Below are 17,535 nucleotides of genomic sequence, written 5' to 3'. Positions count from 1 at the left end.
GGAAGAACAGCAAGCTGCCTGTCAGGAGTAATTCCCAAGGGAAAGTGTCCTGATGTGACTGGTGAAAGTCTCTGCTGCCTCTGCTTTGTAAGGGCTGGGTGGTGCTCTGGGCGGTGCTCTGGGCATCTGCTGTAGGGATCGTCCCACCACGGCAGGAGCCTCTGCCCCAAGGTACAGCTGGAGGAGGCAGGAGCACTCCAGCTGCCCAATGCCTTCGCTCTCCAGGGAAGTTCAGGGATCCATTTTTATGGACTTAACTCCTCCCATTCCCTGGCCCTGGGAAACATCTCTCACTCTCCTGCTCTGCTGGCTCCAGTGGGAGCAGACATTGCCCTCACTCACTTCATGCCCTGGGCAGGGAGAGCCCAGTGCAAGGGGCAGGAGGAAGTGATAAAAAATAGATTCTCTTTGGCCCCGTGCCCAGCGGCCTTTGAAGGCTCCTTTCTCCCCCACTGTTGTCTCCTTTGATGCTGTTGCTTTGATTTGCGCTTCAGAGGCTGTATCAGAGCCCTCCAGGCTGGAGGGAGACTTCAGGTGAAGAGTATTGCCCTGCAGCGCAGCCTGACCTGCTCTCTGTCCTTCTGCAGCACCCTGCTGGCTGAGCAACGGATGCTGCAGGCAGCAGCTCGAGGGGGAAATAAATGTGGATCTTTGCAGAGCATCTCCCAGCCCTGCCTGCTTATTATTTAAAGAAACCCATTCCTGCTCACTTTGAATCGTCTCAATAAGAAAATAATGCAACAGAAGACTGCTGTCTGCGGGGTGCCACAGAATTACCAGCACTGGGTGAAGGTTTTCCATCCCCAGGTACTTTGTATCCCTCTGTGAGCCAATTTTCACGCTGCACACATCCATATCTTGTGCATTAATCAGGCTGATGGGTGATGCCACGACAGGTGCCTAAGTGTAATGCCAACACATTCACTTTTATCAATCAACCTTGTAACTATGTGGAAAAAACCCCAACATGCAGGGTTTGACAGGATTTATTTTTTGTTTAAATGTATGGACTGGAATTCATTTTCCATTAAAGCACATGGACTGCTGGCCAGGATGCTCCTTCATGCTTTTCAAGCTGCTGTGCCCATTGCTGGTGTTCATCCTGCCACGGCTACTTGCTCTTCCCAGCCTGTCATCCTTGGCTCCCAGGAACATCACTGTGAAAGCTGATTTTACAGAGAAATGATCTGATTCTTCAGGCCTGTCAGGTGGAGAGGCTGTCACACAGCCGCTCTGCGTGATGGCAGCAGAAGGCACCGTTATCCCAGACGTCTTCCCTCATCATCCCCAGCTAGGGAAAATAATTTGAAAAGTGACTGACACCTCTGGAAAGAAAACCCATTTGGAGATAATTTGGCTTCTGCTTCGTGAGTTTGCTTAATTTTCCTGCATCCTGGTGGTGTGTGTTAACATGGAGTAAGCGTCTCTGCTTTAAGCAGTTCATCAGCTCCAATTATTGTCCGTGCTCCTCGTGTCAGTGTTTGACAGGGGGATGTAGTAGCAGAGACCAGCCACAAGCTGCAAAATCCCACGTGTGGCTCTGCCCCGTCAGCAGAGCTGCCACCAGGCTCCAGGGAAAGCAACTGGTAGGGACAGAGCTGAAATAACTCACAGGGTTTGTCCCCTGGTATGAGTCAGGATCTCGGTGTGTCCCCTGAAAGTGTCAGGATGGAGCCAGCAGAGGTGTCATGACAAAGCAGCAGGCTTGGAGAATGCAACCTCCCCACCAATTGCAGCCTGTCCAAGGTGTGAGTGACAGCCAGTCCAGGAGCTGGGCAGAGACAGCTTTCCTGGGAGGCAATGTGGCTCTGCTTCCCAGAAGGACAGTGGCAGCACCATGCTGAAAGCCAAGGAAGGCGGTGTTTTTCAGAGGGAATAAATGGCTGCCTTTGCAAACTGTAAGATGAGGTCTGGTGATGGCCTCAGATGAAATGGAAAGGTGGCCCTGGGTCTCAATAAGAGATCCTCCATGGGTAAGATGGAATGTTAAATGAAGAAGAATTTTAGTGCAACATCGAAGTTACGAGTTTAGGGTGAGAAACAGCAGCCCAGGTAGTGGGGAAGGGTCCCATGGCAGTGTCCCTGAGCCAAGGGCTGTGCAGATCTGCTGGGGGCTGGTCCCCAAGCTCCTCAGTGGGGGACAAGCCAGAGGCTGCCAGTAGCATCTTTCTGACAGGGAAAGGCCAACTGGGACTTGAATTTCAGGCAGATGCAAAGCCCACAAGATGAAGATTTAACACCTAGAAAAACTGCATTTTGTGTGAGCACTGCGGGCTTGCAGCTTGAGTTTTGAGGAGCAGATCCTGCATCCATCAGGGAGATGCTGGTGCTCGCAAGGAGAGGTGAGAGCCTGCAACGAGCACAGCTAATGTGGTGTGAGAACAGACAACTTGGCAGTCTGTGGGAACACCAGTGTGCTGCCTGCGGAATAAAGCAGATGAAATTTCACAGCTCTATTATCACGCTCTGAAAGGCAAGCAGGTCTCTGCTCTCCAAATGAGGACTCCTGGCCAGCCCTGCATGCTTTGATGGCCCAGAAAATCTCACCTGTAAGGGTAGGTGCAGCAGGAGCAGCTGGGCGATGATGCTGTGAGACACTGGTGATCACCTTGAAGGACAGACAGGCAGGATGCTGCACTCCATAATTCACCTGGGGGAAGCCCTGCTCAGAGGAAATCCCCCTTCCCCGGGGGTGAACAAGGAAGAGCTTGTGCCCAGTCTGCAGGGACTGTGGCCTGCGTGGGTCCCTGCACACGGCGGACACCAGATGAGGGCTTTGAGGGCTTTTGCTGTCTCCTCTCTCCTGTGTGTCCCTGAGCCCGGTGCAAGCTTCCCCTCTGCCCTCAGCATTCTGCACAGCTTTCTCCTCGGAAAGTGCTCCAGCAAACACGTCTTGAAGGAAAGCAACAGCTCGTATTCCCTTGGAATTGTTGGATAGCTGTGATTAGCACTGCCAGGTCCTTTGCCAACCTGCAGGGGCAGGCTGGGAAAGCAGCTTGTGCTGTGAATACTGCTGGCCAGAGGGGTTTTCCTTGGCTGGCAGGTGGGAACATGGACAGGAGCTCCTTGCTGGTGCTGCACAGCATCAGGAATTCCCTGTGGATGCTTTAGGATGTGAGAGGGATCTCAGCCAGCCGCGGCAGCTCCGGATCCTTCTGGATGGAAGTTCTTTCAGTGCCTTTGCCCAGGGACAGAGGGCGAATCTTTCAAGAGCACCTAAATATCTCAGGAGTTTGTGATGCCCCCAGTCTTACAAATACCCCCCAGCACCAGTGACAGGTGGTGGGACCCGAGCAGGCTCCAGATCTTGCTGTCCCTCCTTCCCCTTGTGAGGAAGGCAAGGCCATGGCCACTGCGGCTGCAGCAGCTCCATAGGGCCATGAAATGCCAGGGGCTTCTCTCTCTGCATTTCCTCCATCAGCGTGACCTACATCCTCCTCCAAATGTTTTCCAGTGCCTCTCCAGCTCTGGCAATCTGTTGCCTGTGAAAGAAGCAAAGCCTGTGCCCAGGATGACTTTTGCAGTAGGGCAGCTGGACAGCTCCACACTGAGAAAGCTGTGCAGAGCCCTGCTGTAAAATTCAGGAGACCCTCATCTGTCTTCCCAGCTAAGGTGAGTTCCAGGCAGCTCCCAGCAGTGTTTTAGCTCCTTGCCAGCTCCAGCAGAGGAGACCAACCACGGCCTGGGGGAGTGGGTGGTTAATTAGCAGCCTACACACTGATCTGGTCTCTGTTCATCATCGTTCAGGGAGCAAACACAGCATTCAGACTGCTCCAGCAGCTAAGAACTGTCTCAAAAATGCAGGCCACAGGTGGAAAATAGGGCACAGTCAGCCCTTACTTCTTTGTGTACACAAGCACTCCTTTTCCTCTCCTAATTTGGGGGCATTCTGGGGAATTCTGACATTACGGCTGTAAGAGAAAATGCAGCATTTGTTTTCCACAAAAATTGGTAGTTTGCCAAGAAGATGTGTCTCTCTGAGCAATCCATGCCCTCTCCTATGCCTCCAGCTGAACACTTTTAAGCAGAATGCTGAGCCAGCCCTGTGCCATCCCTGCTTCCCTCCGCTTGCCTGCTTGCAGTGAAGAAGAGGAGGAGGATTTGGGTTGGATTCTGTGGTTTTGCTGCTTGCTTTTCCGTGGCTTCACAGAAACACGAGCCCCTGAAAAACCCAGGAGACAGAGGAGCATAATTAAGGAAAAGAGGAGCTCCAGATGACACTGACTCTAGAGAGCAGTGCTTTCCCCTCCCTCTCCGTGCTCACTTACTGCATCTGTCTCTTGCTGGGGGCATGAGTCACATTGGTTCTGGTGATAGATGAAATTAGCTCCAATGTGAAACGGGAAATAAAAAGCCATTCACCAACAAGACATCTGCGCAGGCACGGAGCTCAGGGCAAGGATCCTCTCTGCCTTTTTCTGCTCTTGCGCTTTTCGCAAGCGGCTCCCTTTTAATTAGATGGGATGCAGCTCTAAGTCAACTATAAATGATATTATCAAACTAATAGAGTGTGATCGTATCTTGGCTTTTATTGGTCTGGGTAAGCTGCTGCTGGCTGCCATGGGAACGGTGTTTTTCACATAGCTCCTCAGCTCTGGCTTGTAGGCATCAAAAGGAGGTCAGGAGAGAGGTGATAAACCCCCAGGATGTCCTTGGCTTTGCAAAGAACCATGGAGTGGTTCCCCTCAGAGACTCATCCACTGGGAAGTGTTCATCCCCTCTTTCCTGGTCAAGGCTGCTCTTCAGCACTGGTGTCCATCTCTTGGCCCACTGCTGCCCTCCACTCTTCTGTCTTGCTGGTCATCAACCCCCTTGCTGCATCCAGGCTGGGCAAAACCAAGAGTGGCAGAGAAGGAAAGCAGAGAGAAAAGGGAGCACACTCCCAGCCTGCATGTGAGTGTGGGATAGAGCAGCATTTACTCCATACTGGGCAGTCCCCAGGCCAAATCCCCTGTCCCCAGCTGTGCAGCCTGCAGGATGTCATCCCGCTGCCATGAGCCTCTGGGGCCTGTGAAAAACAGAGACTCCCTGAAAGTTATCCAAGGGGAGTGAGAGCAGTAGGACAGGGGAGGCACTCTCTGGCTCTTGCAGCTGCCACACTCCTGAAATGTCCGGTGGTGAGGTGGGCAGCAGCAGGAGGGAGAACGGGGGCTGGAGCCCCCCCCCCCCATCATCTGCCCTGTGAGCAGCAGAGAGGGAGCAGTGTAGGATGTACTTGCAAATGCAGTCACATGAGAAGGAAGAAGAGACAGAAGAGAACAACACGACTTGGTCCTGGCCATGGTTAGTGTTCCAAGCCTGACAGGAGGTTGCAGGCTCCAGGTCAGGCTTTCTAAGGATCAGAAGATGGCACAGTGGGTGTGCACCCTCATGGGTGTGAGGGGCAGCAGCAGGGGCATGGGATCCACGGGGATGAGAGGGACTCCGTGAAAAGAAGGCTTCTCTGCCAAGTGTGTTCCTGTCTTTCTGTGGCAAGAGACCCAGGTCCAGTCTCAAAGCAGGGGTTGTGGGGAATCATGGCTGTGAGTGACCCAGGGGACAAGGGACAGCCTGGCCAGCATCCCATCAGCTCCTCAGCTCAGTCCTGCCTGCACCCCTGCTCCTGCTGCCCCTAACACTGCAGCTCAGCCTGCTGGCTTGGCCTCACCTTGCCTGGGTTGCTGCTCTCCCCTTCTTCCAGGATTTGGGATCCTCCAAAAAAAAACCTACCCTGAGCAGGAGGGGTTTGATCTAAGAGTTAGGCTGAAGGGCTTCTTCCCTGCCTGCCTGCCCCTGCTCTGTGATGTCCCTTTGAGAAGATGTGTCCATGCTCTGTGAACAAAGGTAGTGTGAAGTCTCAGGGCCCAGCTGAGATCTCAAACCACCCCCTGGTGCATTGATTTCTTTGCATGAGACTAATTTTTTAATCAGAGTGATGTAGAACACGATCAGAAGCAATTAAAGGCTGGCAGGCTAATTAGTGTCAATCAGCATGGTTTACGGGTATTGGCCTTGTCAATCAAACTTGATATTGTATGTTAGTGAGATTGCTTTTGGATCTCAAAGCTAATGCTTCACAGAGAGATTTTCTTTCTTGAGATGCTTATTAAAATAGTACAAGTCCTTCAGAAACCAGTTAAAGGACGTATTTAATAGTCCTTTAGGCACTGACAATTACAGGTAGATCCTTTGCTAAATCCTACTTGGGGCTACAGCAGATTAAAAGCCAAGCTTGTTCCTGTGCTCCTGAAAACTGTGCTGGATTCATCCCACCCCTCCTGGGGCTGTTGTGCTCCTGGGCATGTGTCTGTAAAAGCTGGGGCTGAAGGAAATGGGTATTGCAAGCTGCTCAGCCCAGGAAAGGAGGGATTAAATGGTCATTTTGGCAAGGCTTAAGCAGGAGAAGGGCAGGATTTCTTCCAGGGACAGACTGGAAATGTGATAAGGGCCACTGCGTGGTGTTCAGTGGGATGTCCAGGAAAAAGAAAAAGAAGCAGAAACCTGTTGTGAGCTTGATCCTGACAAAAGCAAATCCCTAGGGTATGTCCTTTGGAAAGGTTGGGTTTTGGAAGCAAGGAGAGCTGCTGCAGCCAGGCCATTCCCAGCACCACTGCGGATCTCTCCTCAAGGCTCCAGATTTTAGCTGACTGTGGGCATTGGCAACATTTCCAGGATCTCACGTGAACCCATGGAAGAAGAGCAGAGCCAGCCATTAAAGCACATCCCTTCCCTTGCAAGTCCGTGTGCCCTGAGCCTGGTGCTGCCCTTGGTAACACAAAAGAATTGAGGAGCGAGTGTTAGGATGGCACAGGCACATCTGCCACGAGCACACGCTGCCTTTTAAACCCCGAACCCCACAGCACTCATGTTCTCTGCATTTAATAGTACAGATGTAATTTTCTACTTGTAAGAAAGATAAAGGAAGGATTCCATCAGGCAGAGCCCCTGGGAAGTGCCTGACAGAGGCATGAGGTAGAAGAGAGAAGAGTGTGCCAGACAGAGCCAGCCAGGGAAGCAATGCTCAGCAGTCCCTGCAGCCCAAAGCAGGGATGGCTTGAGCCACCAGACTGATGTCATTGTCTTCCCAGCAGAAAACACCTGGCCTATTGACAGCATCATGCTTGGGAGGGGTAAGACTCTTGGCAGCATCATTCCAGCTCCTCCCTACACAGACTTGGAGAGGGCTGAAATGCTGGTCTCCATCCTGCTGACTTTTATAGGCCTCCCTGGGTCTGAGAAACACTGGTGGATTATTCAGCATCCTCATCAAACATTACAGCTCAGCCAGCAGCTCTCTACGTGGTCACCATCAAATTTATCTGTGTGATTGCTGGGGCTTGTGTTATCAAACTTTGGAGCTATATAATTTTATCCTTTCTGAAGGGCTCACAGCCTGTCAGGTGGAGGTGTCTGAAGGACCACGGCAGGCTGAGCCCAGCACTGGCTACCAACCAGCTGGGAGCTGGGAAGTGGAGTCATGCAATGCTCCCCAGCTCCAACATGCAGGGAGCTGCTGTGACCTGCCAGGAACGGGGAGAAAGCAGCCATGGCACGGCAGCAGAGGGAACTTCATGACACAGTTCCATGGTACAAAGTCATATCTTGAGATCCTAGTAGAAGATCCTTTGCCTGGTTGTCGCCCAAAGACACACATTTTATCTAAGGGAATGCTTAATTGCTCCTCATTGGACACTGGTTATGGAACATTAGGCATCAATAAAAGACAACTCTTAAAATCTGGGCTGAATACCCTTTCCAGTGGAGGGTGGTGGTTACAGTCACAGAACAGATTTGCTTCACTGCATTTTTATTTTTTCCTTACTTTCCCACTGGGCAAAATGGGTAGTATCCCTGCCATAACCACATCCCTGCTTCCCAGCCCCAGCCTTTGCCCTGAAGCTTTCCTGATGCAAAATGCCCTACCCCTGAGGGGGCCGCTGTGGACTGAGCCACAGATTTGAGTTCCTAGCTGATGTGGGAAGAGCACAGCCCAGAGACAGAAGATGAGGCTGCATGATGCTCAGCAAAAACATGGAGTTGCCAGTTGCTCTGAGGACATGGGTGCTGGAGGAAGCATTAATATTCCAGGCCACCATGCCTCCCTACCATCTGCTGCACCAAAGCAAAGAATGCCCAAATAAATTTCAAAATCCCCTGCCAGGGAGGACACTCTGGATGCTATTTCTACATCAAGCTGTTCAAGACTTGCTAAATCATCCTTCTCCTTTCCAAACATTTTTCAGAGCTGTCCTGCCTCAGGGAGGTGGCTTTGGTGGCTGTGTCCCACTCGTAGGAGTGTGATGGTACATGCTGGATGTTCACGGTGCTCTGGCACAGCCAGTCCAGCTTTCTTCTGGGAGAAGAATGAAACAGAAACCACAGCATGTCCAAAGCAGCTGGCTGGGATCAGGCAGGGATCTCCAAGCTGGCAGTTCTTGTGAAGCAGTTTGCTCCTGAGCAGGCAGCACCATTTAAAGTTTTTGGACATTTCCTGAGATGTCCAATGGAAAGGCAGTTCCCCCATAACACCTGCAGACTGCTAAAGGCCCTTGTGCTGCCCCATCTCCTGCTGAAATCTCTTCCACCAAGGATCCATCTCCTCCAAAAGTTGATGTCCTCTTACCAGGAAGAGATCAGGAGGAAAATTTTATGAGGATTTCTTCTTTATTTGCTGTTTGTGACTCTCCCATTATAACACGCTTTCTGATGATGGCCTGTTCCCGTTTCCTACTATGTGCAGGTAAAGATTTATGCAATTCCAGGTGCCAGCCTCACTTGAGAGATTAATGAGAGATAATGTCTTACAAAGAGGTTTATTGAGTTCTCCGAGTTCATTCACCAGCTGTGAAGTGAAACATCTGAAAACAGTTTTTGAATACTAAATTCTCCCTGGCACCAGCACAGGAAAGGGAAACAGTGCTTTTTTCTGCTCGAGGTACTTACTCTGCTGGGCAGAGGTGGCTTCACATGTGGAGCCCTGGGAGCTGGGATGCTGGGTTATTATCTGCCTGCTGGCCTGGCCCACCTGGGGTGCAGGAGGATGTGCCTGACATGCTCAAGGTGCTGCAGTCTGGTTCTCAGCATCCTCAGCCTTGTGAGCGATGAGGTGCTATTTTCACGGCAGATTTGAAGAAGCAGGGGAGCCCCAGAGAGCAATGCAAGGGTGATCACTCACCTACAGCCATGTAAAGGCACTAGGAAATGCATTTGTGGCTACAGAACCCTGCAGATCTCGTGTCTGTTGGCTTTATGGCATGGAATTGATTTGGTGTCATGGCAATATCTCTTCAAGGGTGGAGAAGGAAGGTCCTTCCTTGGACCCCACTCGGTGCAGGTCACCCCATTGGAGGTGTTTTGTTGACTTGCTTCTTGGGACACCAGGAAGCTTCTTGGCCCTTCCCTCTGCCCTACCTAAAAGCCAAGCAGGAGCCCAGTGCTGGCTTGTGCACCTGCACACTGGGCTGGTGCATCATCCAGCAGCACATCTCGTGGCCATGCAGGTAGAGGTGCTGCTGCTTTGCTGCAGCTGCTTTTCTTCCTTGGTGCATGGCTTCTTTGAACAGAAGGCACCCCTGCTTGGGCTGGAGGAAATGGGCTGCAATTACTCTCCAAAAAAATCCTCCCATCAGCTGTTGGGCAGGTGGCTGTGCAGAGGCCTCCTGGGGGCATCTCTGTATGCAGATGTTGGCCATGAGGAGATAATTATGCTGCTCTCCTATCTCAAGAACCTTTCTACCTTGCCAATGGATTATTCAACTAATTTTTATCTCTGTTTCACTTAGCATAACACGCCCACAACGCGTTTGTGTTTTCACACAGACACTGGGGTACATTAGCTGTCCATGGGGAAACCCACAGCTCTGAGGACAGATTTTGGCAGATGATTTACCCTTTCCTTCAACATGTTACAGTGAGGCATGAGGGCTTTTCCTCTGGGGTACACCAGCGGGGAGGACCTGGGCATCTTCATCACTTATTTAGTTATTTACACTTTGACATCCCTTTCTTGGAGGTGACTTTCCTGCTATCTGCAGAATTTTTCCTTTAAAATCACCCTCCTAACAACAACCCAGCAACATGACTACTGCTTCTTCATGTCCTGATGAAGAGCTTGCAGAGATTTGTTTGCAAATGCCTTTTGTTGTAACATCGGGGAAGCTCACATAAAAACAAAATACAGTATTCACTCTTCCCTGTGGCTGGTCTTTGTCTTCAAGCAGCTATAAAAGAGGGCAATCAATAAACCTTGCCAGGGTCTTTTTAATGCTTTTTGAGCTGTTATGGTCATAATGTTTCTTCAGGCTGCCATGTCAATACACTCAAGACACTGAATATGTCAAAACCACATAAAATCTTTATTAAGATGAAATTAAATGAGCAAGCCCAAATCAGTAATTTAAATGGATATTATTCTTCAAGGATGCCAGACCTAAAAACCAGACACAACTGAAGAATTTAGGGCATTCAGTTAGGATTAAATTGGTGTGAAGCTCAAACTTTTGCCACTTTTTCCCAGGCAGGAGGAATCTGGGAGGATGGGAATTGCTGTCAAGGTGGTCTGGACACCTGCCCTTCATTTTCTGTTGCAACACTCGCCTGAGCTAAAAAAGTGCAGGAAATCTGGGGCAGGTGGGAGGAAAACAGTTATTGGCATGAAAGTTCAGTCTGTCTCTGCTCATCAAACTAACCCAGACTGATTAAAAGGAAAATAAATCCCTTATTTATTTATGGTTCCAGGTGACAGTGCATGGAGCTGCAGTGGGTGGCACTGCAGAGGGTCTTGCATGGCCATCTTTGTGCTGCATTGCCCTGCTGGGTGTATTTCTTCTCCCAAATCCTCCCGAGCACTTCTGGACCCTGCAAGGCCACCAGTGCCATGCTCACATGGAGAATCTGGCGGCAGGACCGGAGGGCACTTTCAGCTCAGTGACTGCCACTCTCCCCCAGTCCTGTACAGAGGCTGCAGCACCAGACACTTTCACCTGCCAAAAGGAGCTGAGGACAAGCAGGACATGTGAGAGCTGCCAGGAAAAGCAGTATACCTCGGGAAAGGAAAGCTACAGCTCAAGCCCCACTCAGCAGCCTTGGCTGTGGAGCAGGCCAGTGCACAGGTGAATGCAGCAGCAAGAGGATTGGGCTGCTGTGGGCTGGATGTGAGCTCCCAGGAGGGTAAAACATCTGTGAATCAGCCCAGAGCAGGGAGGAGGTACTGCAGGTACCATAAGGCTCTTGGGGCACAAGAGCTGGGTCCAGGCTCTTCTCATAGAGGGTGTCAGGCACACAGCAGTTCAAGCCCATTGCTGCCTCTTTGTCCAAATTTTTGACAGGGGGACAGAACCCAGATGGATTTGTCTGGGCTTGTTGCATTCTAGCAGCCTGCATGGCTTACTTTGCTCCACTTGTTATCTCCTGCTTCGCAGTTCCACAATGCCTGGGACATGAGTGGGTACAGCCAGCCCTTTGCTGCTGCCCAGCAAGCGATCAGAGATCTTCTGTGCCCATGCAGGACTGGGGCAATTTGCTGACCCTCGGGACCCACCTGACAGAAGGACTCAGAAGGGCTCGGGTGTTGCATCTCCAGAGGGTGCCATGACTCTGATGTTCCCTGCAAGCTACAGGCTGGAGCTGGCTCCTCCAGGGGTGGTCACTCAGAAGGAGGCATAGCCTCAGCACTGCCCAGTGGGTTGGTAATAGGTAGGACAGCACCAGCTGGGTCCCTGAAGCACCACCAGCCTTCCCCTGCCAAGGGCACGGGCTCCCTTGTGCTCGTGGCCTGGTTCTGAATGGCAGCAAGGGATACCACCCCCATGGATTTTCCACTGGAATACAGAGAATTTGCATCCCTTCTGCATTTTAATTATGCAGCTTTTGCTTCATCAGGTGGGATTCTACAGCTTGCCAGGAGGATTTCACTGTTCACAAAGGAGCTCTTTTTCTTCTCAGCAGAAAGCTGAAAAATTGCTTGGTTCCAGCCTATTTAGTTCTAATTGTTTCCTTTAGTTCTCATTGCCCACAGCAAAATATCACCTTCCCCGAACAACCAGCCAGGCTGGGAGCCAGTCACCCTGCCCAGCCACTGTACCATCCCTCCTGCTGCTCCCATGGCTCCCAGAGGTCTTGTCTCTGCTGGATTTCGGGGCAGAGGCATCACCCTCAGCAAGCACCGGGCAGGGAAGAGCTGCAGTGCTGCCACTGCTGTGCTGTCCCCATGGCCCCAAGGTCTTTGCTGGCTGCTCTGGTTCTCCCCTCTGCTTGCAGACACCTGCCTTTCCCAGCTAGCTCAGCTCTCCCCTGCTTCCCAGCCTTCCTCTGGCAGCTGCTGAGGAGGGGCCAGCTCATAATTCTTGCTTCCAAGGTGGCTTTGAAGAGAAAGGGTTGCGTTGCTGAGGCAGAACATGATGCACGCTGAGCCCTGGGGATGATGAACAGCAGAAGATGAGAAAAGCCTCTTCTCCCTCCCTTCACCAGAGTGGGCTTTGAGCACCTGTGGCTTTTTGGGAATGATGTGGTGCACTGCATCCCAGGTGAGCATCACCTCCAGGACCTCTGCTCCTGCTCCAGCTCCTAATGCAGCCCTTCCACAGGGACACACCACCCCACAAAGACAAAAACCTCATGTCAGCAGTGGAAAGCAGGGTCTTGCAACCTCAAGAAAAACTTGTGGGGACTCCTAAACCTTCTTGGAAGTTATGGGATCAGGAGGATAAAGCAATATTCCCTTCCCATGTTCAGGGAGCACAGCCAGACATCCCCCAAGCAACCTTAGCAACAGATCTGGCTCAAGGGAATATTAACTTAGGCAATTAATAAGGCAAGGATGCAGAGCTAGCTATGAGGGTGAGACAGAACAAAAACACACCCAACCTGTTCGAGTAACCCACCAAATCACTGGTTTTATACCCAGGATAAAAGATCTCTGCTTCAGCGTTCAGCCTGATGCTGGGCACTGCCTCAGCTGGCACATCCCAGCCCCCAGGGTTCACAGCACCATGCCAGAGGTTTTCCTGAAGGTTTTCATGGAGGTTTTCCTCTGCTCAGTCCTGGGGAAGAACTATAAAACAAAGGCTCATAAATTAATTACCTAAAAGAGCAGCAGAATGTTATTAGATACTTGGGAGTTAATTGCACTGATGTTAATCGCATGTATTTTAAAGGCACCAGCAGAGATGTAATATGTATTTCCATAGGTATTCCAGAATAATCAAGCAATTTAATTAATTTCTGCTAATACCTTTTAAATCACCTGCCCACTTCCTCTCATGTTCCCTGAGGGCAAGGGGGAAGAAACTTTTCCAGTTGGCTAAATCTGTTGCAAACTCACTTTTGTTGGCAAAGATACTGTTTTATTTCTCAGTGGATTTAATTAACATTAGAGTTATCACTGGGTGACAGGGTGGCCAAGCAAGACTGTGATTGCCTGGTCCTAAAATTGGAAGTCTGGAGCAGGGATGGCTGAAATGTTTTGAACAGATTGTGATGGGCTGAGAAGATGAAAACTGAAATGATTTGTGGATTTAGGTCAAATTCGGTGAGCAGAACCAGGGGAAAATGTGGAAGAGAAATGTAAACAGCACCAGGCATTTTATTCCGTCTCCTCAAAATGAAATATTTTGTTTTAAAAAAGCAAAAATATCCAGTTTCAGCATGTTTGAGATGCAAGTTTTCTGCTTGTCTCCTTGTGCCTCCCCCCAGGGTCAGGCAGCAGAGGTGCACCCAACCCTGGGGCAGCATTTCGGCTGGAACAATGATTTATTTCCTTTCTGCGCCCACAGCTCAGTGAGTGCAGAGCACAGAACCTCGGGACAGCACTTGCAAGTCCAGGGGAGGTGGATAGAAGAGGAGACAAGTGATTTGGGCTGTATGAGAGCTGATCCCCTCCCTCCCCACGCTGGCAGAAAAGAGACCACTAGAAACCATTGCTCTCACGGGGCTTTTATTGTCCGGCTGGCCCTCGCCTCCCCCCCTGCTGCCCGTGGCTGAGCCCCTCACCACCACCCACACCTGCAGAGGACACCCCAGCCGAGCTCAAAGCCCAGCCACCTGCCCAGGGCAGCACATCCTTCCCAGTTCAGCCCAGCTGCCTACCCAGGGCAGCACATTCTTCCCAGCTCTTTTTGGGGGTTGGGGTTTTTTCCCCCCCCCCCCGGGGGGGGTTGGGGGGGGTTGTTTTTTTTTTTTTTTTTTTTTTTTTTTTTTAATATTTATTTTAAAAATATAGTAGCTGTGGAAAGCAGCCCTCTTTATAAACGCTCGATGCTGGAGTGAAATGCATCATCGCCATCCTTGTTCCTAATCCCTCCTGGGTGCCCATGCCTGCCAGCAGCAGTGCCAGGGGCTGGGGAGGCTGCTCCGGCTGCTGCAGGCAGGCAGGCTCTCGATGGCAGGGAGAGAGGGAGAGAGAGGGACCCTTCTAAAAATAGAAACATTGTGCTGAGTCGTTTGGAGTGAATGAATTACGTAAAACACCAGCATTAGATTAGCTTTAGCTTGTCAAATATTGCTCCCGGCAGAGTCGGCGCAGTGCGCTGGTGGAGGCTCAGTCCCCCTCGGCCCGGGGCAGGGCAGCCACGCCATCCCCCAGCCCCGCTCCCCACTGCAGGGCTCCCTGCTCTTGCCCACCACAAGGACATCGGTCCCCAAGGCAGCCTGAGAGTCTCCGGAGCCGATATAAATAGGAAACTGTAAACACAACCATTGGGGATAAGAGACATCCACAATCACAGGGTTTACTGCTTCAAACGTCCCACCCTTCCCCCCCCCCCCGCAATCCGCATCCCTGTGCCCCTGTCCCTGCTCCGTAAAAAGGTCTCCAGTAACAAAATCTTCGATCCAGGCTTGGAGTAAAGGTGAGGTGCTCGGGGAGTAAAAAGGGACATTGCAACCTTAGCGGTCTTTGCTCGGGAGGGGAGATGGTGGCAGGACAGGGAGAGAGGGTCAGCTGGTTCAGGTCCTTTGCAAGTCCATTTGGTTTGTCTGGAGGACTCCTAGGGCTATACCTGAGATGAAGACGTCTAGAGGACACTCCATAGCTCAATTAAAACGCGGTTGGTGTTTTTGTGCCTAGAAGAGCCCTCACTGCCGGGATTTGTCTGTCGCGCTTGCACCGGGCAGCAAGAAAGCAGCATCATCCCTCTTCCACTCGGCACGGGGCCGTCTGAACCAATGCTTGGCTGGGGGATCCCTCATGTGTCCAGGATCTCGCTGGTGGGCGACGGCTCGTGGGGGATGCCCTGTGTGCTGTGGATGGTCTGGTTGTGCGAGAGGGAGTTCTGCTGGAGCTCCAGGGCGATGGCATTCTGCGGGAACTCCTTCACCTGCCGCTTGTACTCCAGGAAGGTGCACGCCTTGGTGGCAATCGCGATGATGTTCTTGCCAATAAAGATGGTGGAGACCCTGCTGTCCTGGAACAAGATCATGTTGATGGCCCGGATGAAGATGGTGACGATGTTAATGGTGACCAGGCTGAGGACAGGGTAGAGCATCATTTTTTGTGGGGCAATGTGCTCCCCTTGCATGCTGATCTCACTGAGGGACACACAAGGCAGGATCAGGAGGAGTATGTAGCAGTAGAAGAACATGAGCCCCTCTGCCCAGATGGGCAGGCCAGTCCTGTGTGGCTCCCACAGGTTGGCCTGGATGTCTAAGATATCCAGCAGGTCAAGGGCCACCCAGAAGAGGCGTCCCCGCAAGTCCTCTTTCTTCCGAAAGGTCCGTATGTACTCCATGCTGTCCAAGGCCACCAGCACCAGGTAGAGCCCCGGCACGCAGATGGAGAGCAGGAGGGTCAGAGCTTTCCTGGCCACTGTCTCCAGGTTCTTCTTGTCTGCTTTGTAATTCTGAAAGATGAAATACAGCTTGATCTCCAGCACGAAGATGTAGAGAAACCACAGGATCATGGCGTAGCCCCGCTTGGCCGTCTTCACCTCGGCCCCCACCCACACGGCCACGTAGCGCAGCACGATGAGGAAGCAGATGTCCCCCACCAGCACGATGATGCAGACGCCGATCTTGCGGGGCCCCTGGTTCTGCTCCACCAGGTAGGCATCCATGAAGGCCATGCTGGTCATGATGACGATGGTGGTCAGGCAGACGTGGCGCTTGTCGGGCGGCGGCAGCACCATGGTGAGACGGGCGGCCCTCCGTGCCTCCGCGCCGGCACTAGGGGAGCGGTCCCGCCGGCGCTGCGCGGGGGCACATCCGCGGTGAGCCCAGGGACCGAGGGCCACTCTGTCCCCCACTGCCACCCCAGGAAGAGGTGCCTGGAGGAGCAGTGGCTCAGCTGGCAGCCCCGCTGTCCCAGGGCTCGGGGCCGCCCCTGCAGCCCCCGCCCCAGCCCTTCGCCCCTCAGTGGCTGTGCCCTGCAAGCACCGCGGCTCTGCCCCCAGCCCAGGGCTGGCTGAGCAGCCCAGCCCCAGGCACCCTCCGCCACCAGCAGCCAGGGCTCACGGGTGTGCAGGGCCTCCTGGAGGAATGTCCCTCCTCTGTGGCGGGTCCCCCATCGCTGCCAGGCTCTCCAGCAATCCTATGGCGCTAATATGCCTCCAGGCACCAAGCCCCAAATCCTGGTATAGATCCCTGGAAACACGGCAGGTGACAGGGCAGCAGGGGAGCTCTCCCTCTTCCCAGCGAGACCCCACGTTCCTCCAGGGTCTGGGGGGCTCCTGCTGTATCCTCACAGGGAATCACCTTCACGCCTATCCCCACAGGGCTGTGCTGGTCTCCTGCTGCTGCCAGCTGTACATGCATCCCTCCATTCCTGGAACAGAGAGCAGAGAACAAGTGTTAGGGTCCCTCTGTGTGCTCACCATGGAATGGTGGCAGTGACAGCCCCCTCAGCTCCCATCACACATGGGCTGGGCTCCCACCAGGTACCATCCCACCCCTGGAGTATCCATCACTGTGCATGACGATGCAGAAGAGCTTTTTACGGAGTACAAACACAGCACGGGGTGTCCCACACGGAAACACAGCCTGCTGCCCTTACACGGGCACTCCCTGTCCAGAACTCCTCAGCAAGCTCATGCCCTGGGTGTTTCTGCTATTTCTGCAGCACAGACACAAAACCACAGCCCCGGTGGGGACACACAGCTCACAGCATTCCCAGCTCCAGGTATCCCAGCCTAGCTGGTGTCTCAGCTCCAGCAGGGAGACAGATCCATGTGCTCTGCAGAGGTCCCAGCCTGGGGATGGTTCTGCTTAACTATGGCCATGAGATTTCACCAGTTACAGAGCAGCTCACAGGGTGTGGGGTACGTCCCTCTTCAAGTAGGGTGAAGTTAGGGCTGGCACAGCTGTCCCCAGGGTGTCATGAGGTCCCAGCAGCTTTCTGGACTGGTTCAGCTGCTCATGGCCACAGCTCCTCCTCACCATGCTGTGCTTGCCTAATTAATTTGTTAATCTTTTCTGCACAGGGAATGCACTCCCAGAAATGAACAGGTAGGTCCCAGTGCACTCAAAAACGTCATTGAACTGCTTACGTGGAGACAGAGCATGACCGCAGCCACAGAGGCTGAGGGGAAGAAGCCAAGCCCAAGGAGGTGTAAGCCATTAAAAACC

The 17,535-nt window shown here is 52.4% G+C and overlaps 1 protein-coding gene across 1 annotated transcript in view; it reads right to left on the bottom strand.

Moving 5' to 3' along the window:
• Window positions 1-10,311: 10,311 nt before the first annotated feature.
• The window catches only part of TMEM121 (transmembrane protein 121), a 38,951-nt gene continuing 31,727 nt past the window's right edge, over window positions 10,312-17,535 (bottom strand). The window contains exon 2 of the mRNA XM_042029840.1: window positions 10,312-16,735. Within this exon, the coding sequence (XP_041885774.1) occupies window positions 15,162-16,100 (939 nt within the window). The 5' untranslated portion in view covers window positions 16,101-16,735 and the 3' untranslated portion in view covers window positions 10,312-15,161. The remainder of the gene's footprint in view (window positions 16,736-17,535) is intronic.

Source organism: Corvus kubaryi, unplaced genomic scaffold, assembly GCF_017639235.1.
Source record: "Corvus kubaryi isolate FWS band 111438036 unplaced genomic scaffold, C.kubaryi_AGA036_p1.0 37334, whole genome shotgun sequence".
Lineage (NCBI taxonomy): Eukaryota > Metazoa > Chordata > Aves > Passeriformes > Corvidae > Corvus > Corvus kubaryi.
The sequence above is the reverse complement of the archived record's forward strand: the minus strand, read 5'-3'. Positions and strand labels throughout refer to the sequence as shown.